Genomic DNA, 18,573 nt, shown 5'->3' with positions numbered 1-18,573 from the left:
AGAATATTCCTTATTAATATTTTAATCTCCATTAAGAGCTCACAATATTGAAATTTAATAACAATAATCCTTCTATTTATTTCAATTAATATTTAAATTCACAATGAGTCAATCATACATAATCGTATCAATGAATTTACACTCCTTTATGTTTAATTAAACAGAAAATAAGATTTAGAGTGAACAAATCTTATAAAAAAAATCTTACAAACAACTTTTAAAGTTATAAAAGTATCTTCAAAAGTTCATGCCACATACACATGAAATGGATGTGTGTTTGTGTATTCAATCCTCAAGAAATCAGTTTGTTCAGCTGGGTCATATTTTTCATATTCATCTGATGGTATTTAGTAGCAAAGCACAGTCACCTTGTGAAAAATAGTATATGAACTAATTCAATTTTGTTTGATTTTATTCCACTGTTTATCTACAACAAATGAATTTCATACAGATACGAATTGTAATAAGGGATGGCAAGATTAATTGTAATTAATAAATTTTTAATTAAAGATAAGTAACATTCACGGCTACTTTAGTGGCCCTTATCTAGTTATAGAACTTTTTACTAAGTTTGAAAAGAACTTCCCCATATAAAGACCACTAAAGTGGCCGAAAACATTGGTTTTCTTTAATAAAACTATATGCTGGAAGAGTTACAAAAGGCTTTCGCTCATTGTTATATTTTCAATTGAAAAAAACGTCTAAATTATCAGTAAAAACAATTACCAAAAGCAAATTCATACATGCATATAAGCAAAGCCCAAATTCTATAGCTAATCATAAATTAAATCAATGGATTATTTGTGAACTAATTGTTGCCCTGCCAACATCCCTAGTCAACACAGTCATCTGCTGACTGTATGTTAATAAAGTTTAAATTAACAAATGCCTAGAAACAAAGATTGGACAGAGGTTCAAGCAGCATAACTGGTAATATATCTGACCAGTAAACAAAAGTTGTGGTATCAAATCCTATTCCAGGTTGATCTAGAAATTTTCTAAATTATTTAATTAAAATTACAAATTAATACCAGATTAAAAATTAGGATGTTAATGATGGCCTACCTTTAGACCAAATTTTGTTGTTTAATTAACAAAATTCAAACATCTGTTCACAAGCAATTAAATAATCCCTATCTTATAGAGAAAACCGTTTTAAAATCTAATGAAGATAATATATTTAATTTACTTAATTGATAATAAAAAAACAAGTATAATTACATTATATCTTTAAAAACTCATATGAGTTTTTAAGTTAAGATAACTTATTCATAATAGCACATAGATCTAAATGATACACAGAGGCATTTATATATGTTATTTTTGTAAAGTTTTTAAATTATATTCTTTTTAAGTGATTTTATAAAAATATCAAAATTCAGTTATTTTTCATCAATCTACAAGCAACTAATGTGAATTAAACATGAAAATGAGCTAATATCCCTTAAAAACTTTAGTCCCTTTAACTTTTTAAGCAAACGTTTTCTCATATAATTTGATTTATTAAATAATATAGATTTTCAGAATATCTAAAAAATATTTTGAATAACAAAATATGTACTTAGTAGGAGAACATAAAAATTAAATAAATGTAGTAAAGTGTGACTATTGTAGATACTAATTATAGCTTCATTCTAAAACTTTATTAAATATTTACTATTCAAGCTATTCATAAAGTAATAACAAATATATATTCTTCTTAAATTTATTTATTCTGAACAATAATAGCAAATACTGCAATGTATCTATTAACTCCTTTGAATAGAGATGTCACATTAAATTACAAATTCCTGAAATATATTTACAATTGTTTACATCAAAGAAAATCACAATGTATCATATTCAGTTGGAAATATCATCAAAGATTCATCTGATATATTTATAACATAAATTTCTTTTACTAATTTCAATTATTCAGGAAATCTTATTGACAGGAAACAATTTGACATTTTTCCTGATTCTATTATTTAATTCTATGTTTTTTATGATAGAAAATTCATTAGAAAAAGAGGGATAAAAATTGTAAATAATAAAACTAAAAAATTATTCAATCAATCAAGAAAAGAGAATTAAAAAACAAATAATAAGAAGACTAATATCATATTACTTTGAATTTAAGATTGAACCTCCACTTTTAAAAAAGTAATTTTCAGGAAAAATACTGAATGGTAATTAGGATTAAATACAACTTAAAAGATTTTATTAAAGAGTAAAATGGTTTATATATTTAAAATAAAGTACAGTAGAGCGTTGATTATCTGAAAGTCAATTATCCAAAAGAATTCCAGTCGGCAAATTTCAATTTTTGCCAGTATTGTGGCGCTGCAATCTTTGGCTATGTGTTGGGCTACTCAAATATTTTACTTTTTTGATACTAAATTATCTTCTGAAGTATAATTTTTTATTGTCGGCAAATTTAAATTTTCGCCAGTGCTGTGGCGCTGCAATCTTTGGCTATGTGTTGGGCTACTCAAATATTTTACGTTTTTGATACTAAATTATCTTCTGAAGTATAATTTTTTATTGTTTTTATATTTTTCAATATATTTATTTTGTTTGTATAAAATAAAAAAATAACTTTTAACGATACAATAGTCTTCGTTAGGCTTAACATCGACGAATATTCAACGCAAAGCGACACGCAACGGAGAAAAATCTCAACATGGGATAAATTAATATATTTTTTCGTACATAATCGGTTATCCGAAACATCGATTTTCTGAACAACCCCAGTCCCCAATTGATTCGGATAATCGACGCTCTACTGTATAACTAGCAGAAAATGCAATCAAACCCCAATATAGTGCTACTCTTATAGCGTGTCAATGAACAATCATGATTGGATCTTCCTCTTAATATCAAAAAGAGAATGCTTCAGCCTCTATGAATTACTAAATGCATGATTTTACATTGCAAATATCATTGTTATAACCAAATCACGACTTTCAAACACTCAAACTTGTATATATACAGTACTTCATTCTTTTATATAATTTTTATTGTTTGAAGTCCTTTAGTTTAGCATCATGTTCATTTTAGTACAAATTTTTGAGGCAAACATACAGCGGTGGTGTATTAACATTTGAATCTCAATATACCACCACTGTTTATTTGACTCAAAAATTAGTAATGTACTAAATAAACGGATAATACTATAAAATTTTCATTACATACAGACTTTTGAAGAATGACGAAATAAATATGTTGAATGTAAAACTGAGCCCTAAATTTGAACGGAGAAATATTCGAGATTTTATTTCAAATTATAATCAAGATGTAGCAAACAAGTAAATTAATTTAAATAATTTAGGAAAGATTATTCTCAAAATATCAATAATCAAGATTGATTGATTTTACTACGTCAAAAAATATTAACAAATCTTTACCAGTTTTGATATAGTTTCCTACATGATTTAACTATGTTATAACTGTACAGTGTGTAACAAAATCTTTATATATTAATTTGAACTGGCGTTAAGTTCAGAGGTCAGAACAAAAACTTGTTCATTTAATTTTTATTATGTTCTTTTACGTATAAAATATTTATAGATGTTATCCATTATTATATTTAACAAAACAATGGATATTTTAGTTTAAAATTCAATTTTTATAACTATATATTCAAAAATATTTCAACAAATTTCTTTTTAAGATACCATCAATAAAAGACACGAGTATTTACTTCTTTAGCATTTTTATCAAGCCATTAAAAATTTATCTACTTATATTTTTTCTTCAGAAACTGCTTGAATGGTATTTTAATTTTTTAATATCCATTAATATTACAACTTGAAAACAATACAGTATATCATTTTTTAATATTAAGTATTTTCTTTCTTAAAACAAAACTGATCAAATGGAAAAAAAACTACTTTTATATTTTTTTAAATTGGTAACCAATTGGCTAATTCAATATCTAAACTTCGACAAAGGATTAGTTTTTGCGTAATGCGATACTATATGACACACAAAAGTCATTTGCCAAGAACAAAAAAAAATTTATAAATTAAGTATACAGGACAAGAATTATAATTCAAATGCAAATCCAGTAAAAACACGAAACTGTATCTGTATAACATATTAAACAATGAAGTTCTTTATATGAGGAACAGCATTGCAAAATAGGTTAAAGCTCCCGCAAGATACGCCACGTCACATAATTTTAATAAATTGTAAATCTGTATGTTTTCGTAAGAAAATAATAATAACTAAATCGGGGATGCAAACTGTATATATTCATTTCGAAATGTATAGTTTGCGGGGTAAGAGCCACTGTTAAATAACTGCGTGACAATATAAACTACGGCAACAATCTATAATAAATAGGATTTTAAACAAATTTAACAATTGCAAATTGCATTTTACGTAACAAAAATCTATAGAGAGATAATAATTTAAACAGTGTTACGTTTAATAAACTAAAACATGGTTCCCATTCCCATTTAAAAGTCAACTTTCAGCTGATAACGATTAACAAAAAAGAAAAAGAAAAAAAAAAAAAAAAAAGGGAAAAATTGTGCATCGGTATTCGGTAAGGTGCATCGTGCCAGATGTAATACTCCTGAGCACGTGGCCTGCTTATGTTGACAACGCTTTTAAGAGGGGGGATCGAAAAGGGCACGATCAAGGTTAAGAGCAACAAAGAGAGACAGAAAGAAAGAAAAAAAAAGTAGATCAACTCGCAACCCCACACCCGTGTTTGTCTGTTTGATTCGCATGAATGAATGAATGCAATCCCCCTTACACCCCCAGCACGTGTTGTGAATGAAAGACGGCCGGCACCCGATCACGAGTTAATTAACATAGGGAAAGACGGCAAGCGGAGATTACGTTGGCCTATTGCCCCGACTGACGTCACGACATATCAACATTAGGAGAGCGATCGGCCGTCTGCAATTAATAACATCTGACCGATCGCCGCCCTTCTGCAGCAACAGGTGTCCCACGTGTCGATGACGTCATGCAGAAATCAACTTCCTGTTTACGGCATGCCCTTTACTACTAGTTTAAACCATTTCGCTTTAGGGGAGGCGAAAAAAAAAATAACGCGGCATGGCAGCCAGCGTTTCTTTCAATCCCGCCATTTCGCCTAGGCGATTCCGCACAATCAATTTTTGTCGTATCAATTATTTTAAACAAGAAAAGAAAAAGAAAAATGGCGCTCTCAGTATTAAAACACGCGGGCGGATGTGGGACGATCGAACTAAATATTTAAAAAAAAAAAAAATGATAATAATAAAACAAGTGATTACTGAGTAACCCACAGTGGTCAATATTGACGGTAGATTTTTTTGATGAGTATTGACTTTCTGCAATTTATTCCCGTAGATATATATTTAATACAAAAAAAAACGAAAAAACTAGCGGGCAGGACGTAGAAAAAAAACATGTCCATTACGTAAGCATGTGTAGCTGGCGTTCGAAAATCAATACAGGAGGCGACAAATTCACTCGCGGTTGATAAAATTCAATTGAACAGCTGCACAGAATGTTATTCGGCCGATACAAGACTAAAAAACGGGTATTTTGACGCGAAGGAGAACACATCGAGCGATCGCTCGATGCACACACAAACAGGGCAACACAACAGTTGCGCGCCAGTCGAACCGAACATGGATAAGCGAGCAAACATGGCCGAATAACCCGATAGGGGAAAAGAGGCGGAGGAAGAAGAGAAGAGAAATATACACACATACACTCGAAAAAAAAACAGAAAAAACAATCCCTCCCCAGGCCATTCGTCGAATATATTTTTTCCCTAAAACGTCGCGAAAACTCGTTGTAAGCAAAGTCGTATACGGTCTGGTAGCGAGCAACCGACCAAAAACGGGGCCAGCGGCGAATAAACTGTGCATGCACGGCTAAACAGCGTAGTCACCCGACCAAACACCATGCGAAGGAAGAAGACTCGACGATCTCAGACCGGCTCGACCAGTTTATAAGTCGACTTTACTTGTCCGACTAAAACTGCGTCACACGAACGCCTTCGCACGCTTTTATATTATAAAATACATTCGTCTCGTTCTCTCTACCTTCAATAAACGTGACGTCAAACTGCGAGAAAGATAGAACGAAAGAAAGAAAAGAAAAAAAAACAAAAAAAAAATATATATATATATATATATATCGCTTAATATTGATCCGGTAATATTTTTTACCGGCCATCTACTTCTACGTCATTCTCGTCTAGAAAAATCAACGTTACGTCTCGTCGCCCGGCTTTTTAAACCTAGAGGATTTAAGATGGTGGCAGGAAGAAAAAAAAAACAAAAACGTACGAGGGAAAAAAAACAAAAATAAGGTTTGAGCCGCGCGATCGAAAAATACGTAGAAAGAGCAAAATTGTTAGCGCCCCTCCCAAACGAGCCTTGCACCCCCGTTTTAAGCGGAACGAGAGAAAATGGTCGGTTCCCAACTCTCCGCAGATCAAAGTTGTTGGCACGAAGAGAGAGATAGAGCTACCCTCCTGCCAGACGTGATTAATTCCGGATCTGAAAGACGTTTCCAACCAATCAGATTCGGCTATTCCCAGCTGTCAGCTGTGCCTCACTTTTTGCCTCCAAAATTTAAATTTCCTTGCTGCAGGCCACACAGATGCTCAGTCGGACACGTGGGTCAAATAATATGAGGGCGCTCGAACAAATATCTAATTTCGTACCCGTAACCGGATGCTTAGAACCGATTTTTATACCTGCGGCGGAAGTAATTATTTCCGATTTTTAAATCTTCCGTTTTCTCTTCGATTGTAAACCGCATTTTTTTTTTCTTTTTTTCTTTTCTTTTTTTTTTAAACAAAATGGCACCGGCATGTGGCGCAACGAGCCGTATTACAAGCGGCGTGGTTTAAATTCCGCGGGAGTTTGGCGTGCGTAGAGAATAAAGGTGTATAAAAGGGAAATAAAGAGTAGAAACTCACCTGACTCCTATACATCTGTTGAGGATAGGAACTGGGATTCCTGACGGTACCCCATCCGTGTTGGCTGCCAGCGTTAGTAAAAGCCATGGCACTGTTTACATCACTGCCACTTATTCCTTTATTGGCATTGTAATCACCATAGTGGTTCTGATAACGATGCAAAGGATTGGGCGACTGCAATAACTGATTGAGTGTCGGTGTGGGTCCACCTTGCTGGCTGATGCTTTGTCCTGTGAGGAATCGCTGCTGCTGCGGGGTGGCACCGCCAGTGGGATAGTTGCTCATGACATTTGCGGCCACCGCCGGCCGGTGGGAAGCGTTTAAATTAACCGTACGCGACTGATAACCCTGTCTAATAGCGTATTGCGAATACATTTTCTGATTCTGTGCCTGTTGTTGATCGGCTTGGCCGCCATGTTGGTCGGCCAGATAGTTACTCCGATCGACGAAGTTACCGCAATAATTACTCGTGTGGTTCTCCTGCGAGTTCCTGTAATCGTCGGCCGTTATGAAATTCTGGTTGTAGTGACGATAATCCGCATTCATTCTCTGCCTTTCCAGATCCCCTCCGCTGTTCGCGTTGCTCAACGTTTTCGACGATCTTCCACCATCTTGATACGTTTCGTGTTTGCTAGGATGGTTGCTCCCGGGCGATTTCAAATTGTTGACGATGTTATTACCGATGTCGTCGCTAGCTTCTTCGTTTTTCGGGCTGTTACTCACTTCGGCCGTTTTTTGTTCCATTACCAACGTTTCGTTCGGAGCTGCCATCTTAAGCCAACACCCAAGCACACAATATCCTGGTCATGCCAAACAATCGACTTTAAACGTCACATAGTTAGGCGATCCTTGTTGACGAGTTGATACCAAGCACGTGTTTTGAGACAACTAGAGGGATGGTGAACGAGGTCTTATCAACCAGACACTATTATTCTGTTCACTTCGAAAGCGGGAACATCTGGAAGAGTGAAAAAAAAAACCCCCACAATCAATCCGCGCGCTAACACGCGCCGCAACCGCATCTTCGAATATACTTAAACGCCATTTAAAACACTCGCCGTTCGACGTTAATTACGTTTTGTTTCACGTTATCTTTTCTCATTTCCACATTAAGCCGTCAATACGAGAAACCCAGCGCGCACTATTTGACGGCAATTAGCCAAACGTGCGGAGCGTTCCCATTTCACAGGGGTGTTATCCGTCCCAGGCATTTTTCGTTTCTGCGAGTTGAGTCATGAGGAAAAACCATTCCTAAATAATAATTTTACATTCGAAAATTGCTACATGATAAAAATTCTTATCCGATATTCTTTAGTATTTCTGTGTGTTTAAGTATATTTTAATCTTTCGTAATAAATAGTTCGCGAGTAATTGATTCGGAACAGTGTTTGACGAAACGAAACTTTTGCGCTCAGAGGGCGCTTTGTATCGGAATTATCGCTTGGTCTGTAAATAAATTTTTTTTTTCTAAAATATTATAATTTAAATCGTAATTTTCGCCCTTTTAACTAAAAATAATTCGTCTATTCGCGTTAAATTTAAAATAGAATTATCAATACGTAAATTACTGACGTGTTTATAATTTTATTTTTTTTGTCGATAAAAAAAAAAAAACATTTAAAATTATAATTTTTATTTAAACGTTTCCAATTACGAGTAACGGATATTTAAGGTAGTTTATGTTTCATGAAACAGTATTTTCTTTATCGCTCCAATCGCAAAAATACTCAGATTGCGTGTTGCAAGGATTGCGAAAACAAAGTTTAGACCCGCCATCTTTCGGCGACCAACGAAATTAAATTGAACCAAAAAAAAAAAAAAGTACACGAAGCTCGTGTTAAAGTAATTACGTAAACGAAAATAAAATTTAAAACAATAATTAATTATACGCGTTAAAAAATTATTTTAAAATATAATCGAATTATTAAATTTGCTTGCATAAACTTTATTAATAATCCGAAACGGCGTGCAAAAACGCTTGAAATTAAGCAATTTTTATTATTATTATTATTTATTTATTTATTTGCAACCTTAATATTACGTCAACAGGGTCGTGTCGTGACGCCACCGATCACGTGACTAATGTTTATATAATGAAAGGGTTGGTTAACTTGAACTGACCTTAAACCAATTTAAATGTGTAAGTTGTTACACAGAAAGGGGGGAAATTCTTTTTTTTTTTTTTTAAGTCTTTAACAGTCGAAAAAAACGCGTGTATAAACAGTCAGCACAATTTAAATACATTTCACTATCCTAATCACGTTCTGTAACTAATAATCATTCGAATCACGTGATAAACATAGTAAATGACAATCACCTGATCTTAACTGACGAGTCGTACGAGTTGAACGACCTTTCCTCCCGCTTACGTACTTAAAGACGATTGGTCGAATTTCAAGCATCTCCCACTCTCGTCCAATGAAAATTTCGAATGTATTAAATCGATGACGATAATATTATTATTATTACTGAATGTAAAGTAAATAAAATCGAGAAATGTAGGACGTGAATAAGTTGCCGATGAAAAATAAATATCGACATGTAAAATGGATTTATGACGTCAATAATTTTTTTTTTATAACGCTAAACATTTTAACAAGGCGGTTATTTTTATTATTAAATTAAATATGGCGTATGCCCAATAACTCCGTTTTTTTTTTATTCTTAATTATAGTAATTTCGTGATTTGGAAAATGAAAAAAAAAATCCATAAACGTTTTCTTTATACAGATCTTCCATTAAATAGGATAAATTTTAGTGAATAAAAATCTAAATGATCGTTGTCGTCGGAGATTATAATGCATTGAGGTCTGTTGTAGGAAATTACATAGTGCATCGTTTGTGTTTTGTGTCGGGATAAGTACACTAAAGTACTGTTTATTCAGAGAAGGAAATTTAGCAATCAAGTGACTAGAGTTTATTTTATATTTCCCCCATTTTTCTATCGATACAGGATTCGCTTTTATAGCAAGAATACCGCTATTTACTATGAAAAAAAAAGAAAAGAAAGAGTCACATAATTTTTCATCCTAGCGGAAAATAAATTCTATGACTTCTTATAATTCAAGGACGGACCACGTGGCTTGCTATAATTAAAGCATAGAATCACGTGATTGCTATGTGTCATATAAGCGTAGAACACATAGTCTCGATTATGTATTATTAATTTATTAGCTGGTGTTTCTATTTTTATTATAGAATTATTTAAAATATATCGTGTTTATATAAAAATATTTTGTTTCCGAACTTTTATACTATCGTACTCTTTGTGTTTTTATATAATATTTCTAGCAGAAATTCAAATATTTGAAAATTTAAATCGTCCGCATTTTATTGGCTATTTCAAAAATTTGAATTTCTTCGTGATATTGGTTGTTTTGAAATTTCGAATTTCCTTTCGCGTTATTGGTTATTCCGTCCGAACTTTTTTTTTTTTTTATTTTATTGACTACTTTAAAAATCTGAATGGAGTTATTGTTTTCGATTTTAATGTAAATATCGGTGGATATAACAAAAACATTTGTTTGTTATTAAATGTTTGAAAGACATTAAAATGAGCCAGTTATGAATGAAAAAAATAAAGGACATTTGAGTTATTTCTCCCGGTATAGAAAAATGTTAAACAACTGAATAGGAAATCGTATATATCTGAGGGAGAAATATGAGATATCAAAACCGAAAAAATACTCTATAACTTTATTCACAAATCATAAAATCCCAAATTCGAATTCTCTATATTCGATGTTTTATCTCGACGTCATCCTCTCTTCTATCTTCTGCATGTGGGATTTGAATGATATGTTGGGGATACCTGCAATGTTTCATGAAACAAACATGAGCAAACATCATTCACACAACTAAAAAAAAAAAACTATATATATATATATATCTCCATTTCTATACAATATTAAATTATCATTTAGTCATATTAGGTTCGTTTATGTTAATTATCTAGTTTTAGTGCTGCCATCTGTGGTTTAAATGATTTTTGATTAAATTTAATTACAGTATTAAGTTAATTACGCATAAAAATATAAATTTTTAAAAAATTTCTTACGTAGTTAACTTTATTTAAGATTATATTTACAGTATACATATATATATATATATATATATAGATTATGGGTAATTATTTATTTATATTTATATTTATTTACCGTCGTTTTAGAAAATTTGAAAAATTTCAAAATTTCAAAATTGAAATTAAAATTTTTATGCTCTTCACGCCCTCTATCGTGAAAATTTATTACTAAACTAATCACAATATTTTTTTCCGTAGACGAGAGTTTATCTCTTTTTGAAATCTTTATTATCTTATTGGTTGTTTTATTTTGAAAATTTAAATCTCTTTAATACTATTGGGTATTTAAATTTTCAATCCTCGCCGTATCATTGGATGTATTTAATATTTTAAATTTATGCTTCTCTTGATTGGTTAATTTGAATTTTCAAATAATAATTAAAAAAAAACACGAAAAATAATCGAAATTTTAACTAGAAAATTGTGACAGATACAAAAGCAAACTTTCCAAACCTAACATCTGTTAAATTATAAAGTTTTTTACTGTAATTTTTCTCGTATTTCACTCTCGTATTACACTGTAAATTGAGCTTATTTATATATAACAAAGCAAACTTGTAACCTACTTTTGTGTAATGTGACAAACAATTTAATCTAAAAATAACTTCAAAACAATTTATTTTTCACATACACAATATAATGATTTGGTACGCACGAAAGAGTCATATGAATATATATACAAAATACATTACGAAAGCACTTTCTCTAATTTTCTTTATAGTCCAAATAAAAAAATAAAATTGGAATTCAGCAGAATGAAATTTCAATCAATAGACTATACAAAAATATGCCTTTTTTTTAAACAGAAAATCGGGTTTAAAATAGGGTATCAGTCGATAAATTTGTACGTGTTAGATCACTATCACCCTTTATGTAAATTATTCTGATAAGACTGCTTACTAAACATTTTATTTTAAAAACTTTCTGCTGTGATAACATCTTTACTAACTTGTAAAAAAAGAAGTAAAATATATTCTAAAAATACAGGAAAAATTGGAATTATGTAACATCAATTTGAAGACGGTTTTTCGCTTTATATCAGCAGGCCCTATCACAGGGCGCATCAATAGTAACGATCCCTATTACAAGGCACTACTTATCCAAATATAGAACTATATTAACTAGTAACGGGCCTTGTTATATACGGGTCAACATGGCCATTTAGTTAATGCCACCTTATATTATACGGTATATTATCTAGTAACAGACCCGGCTCAAATGTTGGTTTATAGGGCCTCAGATTAATTCAGAGAGCCCCACACTTTCAAATTTCTAAGATTTGATTACAAAAAGAAATAAAGAAAATCCCCTTTTGCAAATATTTTAGGGCCCCACTAATAACTTTTTGCCGAGGCCTCGCATACATCCGTTATTCTATGTCAGTTGTTATATTGATTTCCTACAGGATTTATCTCATTATATTTGCCGTTTTTTATATTTTATCTCCACTTATATTTTTCTTCTTTCTAGGAAAAATAAACATCATGTCGAAGTTAAACCACGAGGAATGATGGCAATCGATTCTCCAATGGTCTTTACTCGCGATAACTTTGGAAACTTAGGAGTATCGATTCCCGGTTGGTCCATAGTATCATGATTAAAACATTAGGATTTAAGCTTACTGTATCGCAGTTTGAAGCCATAGTTCAAGATTATAGGCCACTAGCAATCGTTAGCATATGTATTGTCGAATTTTTAAATATATTTTTCTAAACTTATATACATAAATATACGTATATGCATGCATTTATGTATATTATTACAGTCGAATCTCCAATAAGCAGTGGCCATTTTTTTTCCAGTAACTTTTACAAATAAAAATCAAAGCAACCTCCAAACAACGGCATCTTTTATGTTCCTGTTAGTGGCCGTTGTTCAGAGGTCTGACTGTAATTGATTTATTTAATCGTAATTAAATTACTATTTAAACTACAGGTGGGCCTGGATAGGTGTCCCGTAAGGCCATTTGGCTCGAACTCCAGTCACCGAAAGGCCCCAAAATTTGTTTTTTATTTATTTAAGCTTTCGGTGAGGGATAGAGCTCTCATATTTGTGAGAGTCAATTAGGGATGCCTCTATAGAGGTAGAGCTAGATCCAAGTGATAAAGGGTGAGGGAAATTGATAACACGTGAGCATAGAAGTTATAGAAGGGCTTCGGAGGCTCTATTTTTCCTATATTTAGTGTTTTTATTAATTTCATTACGAAGGAGGGAGCCTAGGTCTCTTTGGTTACACCAGTACTGATTATGCTTATTCCGTCAATCGAAGGTGTTGTATCATCTGTAAAATTAAAAATAAATAAATAAACAATAAGTGAAAATTGCTTATAGTAACCTAAACTATACAGAAATAACTTTACATTAAATAAAAATAGTTCCTGAGAGAGATGAAATGGCGGCCCATTCGTCTCTAAAAGCCATAAAAATACGTATCTATTTTTATTTGTTTTATTGATTTTACAGTATATATTTCTCCATTTTCTTTTTACTAGAAAAAAAACTTTTATTTATATCTCTTTAGTATCATTTTTTTTTGTTGTTTTGTTTCTTTATATTTTTGGATCCTGACCTGGAGGGCTTGATTACTCTCTCGAGTATCCCCGGTTTCGTTTGATGGGGGTAATGCAATGTAAACAAAGATGCTCTGTCAAGAAGGGGAGGACTTTCTACGAGAAACTAGCCCAATTATTTAGGTATTAGGCAAGTGAATAAACCCAAAAAAACTGCACGTGGTCAGCTCGTTACACGTTGGTCAGGCGCAAACCCACGAGTGATTTTATCCATTCAGTCACTGGTGGATGCTTGTATCTAGACCCCTGATGGGGATTCAGATAGAGAATCCCTATAAAGGATCGGATAGAGGGTTCCTATAAAGACTCAAATAGAGATGATCTTACTAACTATCTCTATAATAGTTTGTATAATAAACATTTAAATTCCTATATGAAATATATTCAACTAACGTTGCTAAATTATTCATTCAGTTAATCTATTAAAATAGTAGTATAATATAATATATTCGACGGTATAATTAAATTCAAAAAAATTTAAATATTAAGTTATAATAAGATAATTATGAATATACTTACGACAGCGGAAGATAGTAATTATTAAGTGTTACATTAAATATACAGGAGTGTGAATAACATTCAAATTCTGAGAAATATAAAGTATAATATTATAAAATTGGCAGTTTTTCAACTATAAGAAGAAGGAATTACTTTAAATTATTTTATTAATTTACTTAAAACGAACTTCTATTGTTTTATAGTGCACATCTCCGGGAGGGGAAGGTTGATGAAGACTGCAACTCATGGCAATTTGCTTTCCTGGAAGACTTTCTATGGAAAACTGGTCCATATTTATGTTACAAACGCGAAGAAAGTCTATAAATTTCGCGTGATAAGCCTGTTGGTGAGGTTCGAACCCGCGTGATTATTAGTTTTATCCACCTAGCTAGGCTAGGGAGGGAATATTTTAAAGGTTCAAATGGTTCGAGAAGCATTATGAATCAATGTTTTGGAGAATACATTACTTCAGTTATTTAAAAATTGTCTAAAATAGCCATTATCGTAACCACGAGCCTCTTATCTTAAATAAACAAATGAAATAAGTACAGAAAAAAAATTCTGAACGTGGCATACACCTTTATATAAATAAGAACCTAATAAATAAACCTAAGAGTTTACTTTTTATCATTGATATCCGCATAAGGGGCAAACGGCATTTGCCTTCTTACCCTGTAATACATCGACAGTGGTATAGGAAAATATCCACTTTTGCACGTTTTATTAATAATTCGGGCCTCTTAATATATTCTTAGTATTATCAATAACAGATGCCTTTATTAGTAACGGAAAGTAACAGGAATCGTTTAATTATAATGGCTTGTGTCACGTAAATAACGACATTCTTCTGTAGATTTCTCTTATCTTCTATTAAATATGTTAATAAAAATTAATTTAGTAGAAAATAGATATTCTTGATTATTATTTTCATATAACGGAAACACGTGACTGTGCCAAAGGTTATCGTAGAAAACACCTTTCTTTAATTTTCAATTTGGCACCCCACTTGGACGATTCGGAGTATTAATAAAGAGTTAATTACCTCCGGGTATTGAATGAAAGTGACTCGAAATTCCATTTAAGTTAAATATATAATAGTTAAACGTCCCGAGATAATTTACTCTTTGAAATTTCGATCAGTCAACGCCTTTCTCACTAAGGGACAACATCTGTTTAGTCCCCTTATCGGCTGAAACACTATAGAACTTCCTCTGTTGTAAAGGCAAACAAAAGATCTGAATGAGATAAATTTCTTAACACGTACACTATTATTTAACCCTTATATAAAGCGTGTAATTATATTAAATTTAAAGTTATTCATTGTTATATGAGGCCTCTCGGAGGTCGAAAGAGAGAGAGAGATAGAGTAGCCCTAGCTAATCTCATTTTTCTAGCCAAAAAAAAAATTATATATATTTCATAATAAATATATATTTCATAATAAATGGGGTTTACTTGCAATAGAATGGTTTATAACAAATGGCTTTAGGGCTCTAAAGCTTTTGAGGATTTAGTTTAATACGCATAAATCCGGAATATTTAGGGCTTTATAGGGCCTAAACGAACTGTAGCTTAGATCTCCGTGCTTTAAATTTTAATTGTTTGAAGGATGAAAGGGCCTCGTATGTTATAGAGACTTAGGATTATAGATTTAATTCTTATTTTGCGGAGGAGGAAGGGCTTCACGGGTGTATGTGTGTGACTTATACGTTAGTACAGGGCCCCGCGCTTGATTTAATGCTCGACATGAAGAGGCCCGCATTTAGCCTATATTTTGTACTGATTCTACAATACATGGCGTAAATTTTGGGAAGGGCTTTTTATACGTCACAGCTTAGCGCCTGATTCAGTGAAGGGATCCCAGGATCAGGATAATGCAATGCAACATATGGGCGATCTGACAAGGGGAAGTCTCTTTCGGGGAGGGAAATTGGATCCTATTCAGGTATTAGACACGTAATCAGCTAGTAAGGAGAGAACCCTCGACTAGTGTTCAGCGCAGGGTTTTAAATTATTGATTTGTCGTAATTTCTTCAAAATTTTGCAATGTTAAGATGAAATAATTGTTACTGTGGAAAGCCATTACCAAGAATATCGATCGATACAGACATTTTGAGGTTTCTTGAGCACGATTCAACTATTTTTTTGGTGTGATATTTGTATGATGGGTGTGTCTTTCTCTGTATAACTAATGCATGTGTGTGTGTGTATGTAGGTCGATTATCTTCAATAAAATGTAATAAAATAACTTTAAATTAAATTAAAATAACTCTAGGGCCACATCTTCTCTACTATTAGCGTTTTTGTTTAATTCAATACACAATATATGACGAGAAAAAGTTACATTTAAACAATTCATCGTTGTCGTCATCATAGTCGTCATCAACGTCATTATCATCATCGTCATCTTCAGAAGCTGCCCATAAATTACGTAACACAGATATGGGTGGGTGAGTATACAGTTAATTAATTGTTACAATTGTGTGGGGGTCTTTTCAGTAACTTTACGTAATGCTAGGATCTCAGGTGGGGGGGACGGTTTTTTTTTGCCCTGTTTGAAGCTTAATAACTCCTGTGTTTTTTGTCGAAATTTTCTGAAATTTTGCAGGGACGTTTGTTTAATAGGGAGATCAATGCTATTAAATTTTGGTGATTAAAGGACAAGCGGATGGGGAGATAAAGAGGTCGTGTTTAGCTCCAGTAGGATCGGGTTTAATGACGATTTTACTTATTAGCATTTATAATTTTTTATAAAACCCATCTCTAACCTCGAAATTAAGGAGATTTTTTCCATTTTATAATAGTTAAAAGTATAAAAAATTTTTGTAATAAAATTGATAACAGATGGCGCCACCAAACGTTGTCGGGGAAAGTCGAGCAACTCGCTGCTGGTTTTTTGTTATCGAAGTGTACAGTACTTTATACACGTCATCATCATCCTAGTCGTTGTCATTATTACGTCATCAATTCTAATCGTCGTCATCATGACGTCTCACTTCACTTTATATCGTCTATTATATTATTAATGTATGATGATAATTTATTCACATACAAAATTGAATCGAAATTATAGAAATAAAAATCATTTTACAATATTTAATTTTAATTAAATTTGATTGAAATAAATAATTACGCATTTAATTAAATTATTTATCTTATAAATATTTAAAATTTAATTAATTTCAGTGTCAAGAATACGAATTTATTTTATTATTTTATTATTTTAAAGACTAAAACCTGTCTAAGAGGGAACCTGGCTAAAACGGTGCCGTTTTATATGGGTTTTACTGTATAATAATGTTTTAAACACATTTTAAAGAGTGACATTTGACGTCACATTTGTTAAAATAAATTAATTTTTCTTTTTGTTTTGGTCCCCTTCCGCCCTGTGAACACCAGAAGGGCCTTTTTTCAACACAGTGGGTTCGACAAAGCCCACAATAAGGGCGAATGGGTGGTAAGAGAAGGGGCCTGACACGTCCGAGAAAAATTCTTGGGGTTGACTCGTCTGGACACGATACCGGTCCCCAAGAGAGGTAGACAGGCCTTAAACTGCTCGGCCGTCGAGGGGCCCGATATATCCGAGACAGAGCATCCATAATATTAAATTTTGGGAGCCCTTACGTGTTCACGACCTTCCAAATGACTCTGTGGACCTTCTCTATCTGGCCTTTTGGTACTTTTTAAATAAGGATGATAACTCCACGGGAAACTGACCATTATTTAGGTGTTATAAACCCATTATCAGCCATCATCATGGATACTTTAAGATCACGATTCCCTCGAAATGTATCTTCTCTTTGCTCTTGTGTCTAGACGTAAATAACTGTCCTTCCAAATGGAGGACGGTTGGCAATCCTAAATTTATCACGTGGAAAGGTGGCAGATGGATGAATATTGAAACTCATGGATACAACTAGAGGGAAGAGGGATAGGAGATAGAAAAGATGAGAAAAAGACAACTAAAATGAGCACGTAATGCGCACGTTAAGGGGATAGCAGTGCAAATTTTGCTCTAGCGGTCGAAGTTTGAGGTAAAATTTATCCCTCAAATCGAAACCACATACCAAATTTGGTGGAGATTTGCCCAATAATTGGGGGTAGGGGAGAAGGAAAGAGAAGGAAAAGAGAAGGATGTAAATTATGGCATCCTACATCGTTCCACTTATTGAAGATATGGCGGAAAGTAGCAAATTTTTATGCTTACATTTTCGAATGATTATATTGATTAACGTTTACATTTTCTAGGGTTTTAAGTTCTTAAACTCTCAAAGTAGGATATTTAGGTTATAACATAGGACGTAGAATACATACAGTTAGACGACAGTCCTCTAAAAGTAGGACATATCGCAACTCTATGTCGTTCCAGTCAGGACGTTACTCTCAATCTCTCAATCTCACCCTCAATTTTGCCTTACATTGGCCAAATCTATTGTGATCTGGCTCGCTCCCAATAGACAAAACTAAAATGGGCCATATAGTACTGTACATACGATGTTTGCTGTGTG

General features: G+C 32.7%; 2 protein-coding genes across 10 annotated transcripts in view; one reads left to right on the top strand and one right to left on the bottom strand.

Annotated features, from left to right (window-relative positions):
• LOC111626671 (AT-rich interactive domain-containing protein 1B-like) overlaps nucleotides 1–7,907 on the bottom strand; it is a 162,764-nt gene extending 154,857 nt beyond the window's left edge. For 8 of the 9 annotated variants that reach the window (XM_023370136.1, XM_023370138.1, XM_023370139.1 and 5 more), the window contains exon 1: nucleotides 6,917–7,907. In XM_023370136.1, the coding sequence (XP_023225904.1) occupies nucleotides 6,917–7,687 (771 nt within the window). In that variant the 5' untranslated portion in view covers nucleotides 7,688–7,907. The remainder of the gene's footprint in view (nucleotides 1–6,916) is intronic. The other variant, XM_023370145.1, reaches the window with a different exon arrangement.
• A 444-nt stretch (nucleotides 7,908–8,351) lies between these two features.
• The window catches only part of LOC111626670 (PEST proteolytic signal-containing nuclear protein-like), a 48,969-nt gene continuing 38,747 nt past the window's right edge, over nucleotides 8,352–18,573 (top strand). Inside the window, exon 1 of the mRNA XM_023370135.1 lies at nucleotides 8,352–8,360. The gene's annotated coding sequence lies outside the window, so the exon portion shown is untranslated. The remainder of the gene's footprint in view (nucleotides 8,361–18,573) is intronic.

The sequence above is a fragment of the Centruroides sculpturatus genome, unplaced genomic scaffold (genome assembly GCF_000671375.1).
Source record: "Centruroides sculpturatus isolate CEXI.00-Female unplaced genomic scaffold, Cexi_2.0 scaffold490, whole genome shotgun sequence".
In the NCBI taxonomy this organism is placed as follows: domain Eukaryota; kingdom Metazoa; phylum Arthropoda; class Arachnida; order Scorpiones; family Buthidae; genus Centruroides; species Centruroides sculpturatus.
This window is presented reverse-complemented; position numbering and strand designations above follow the sequence as displayed.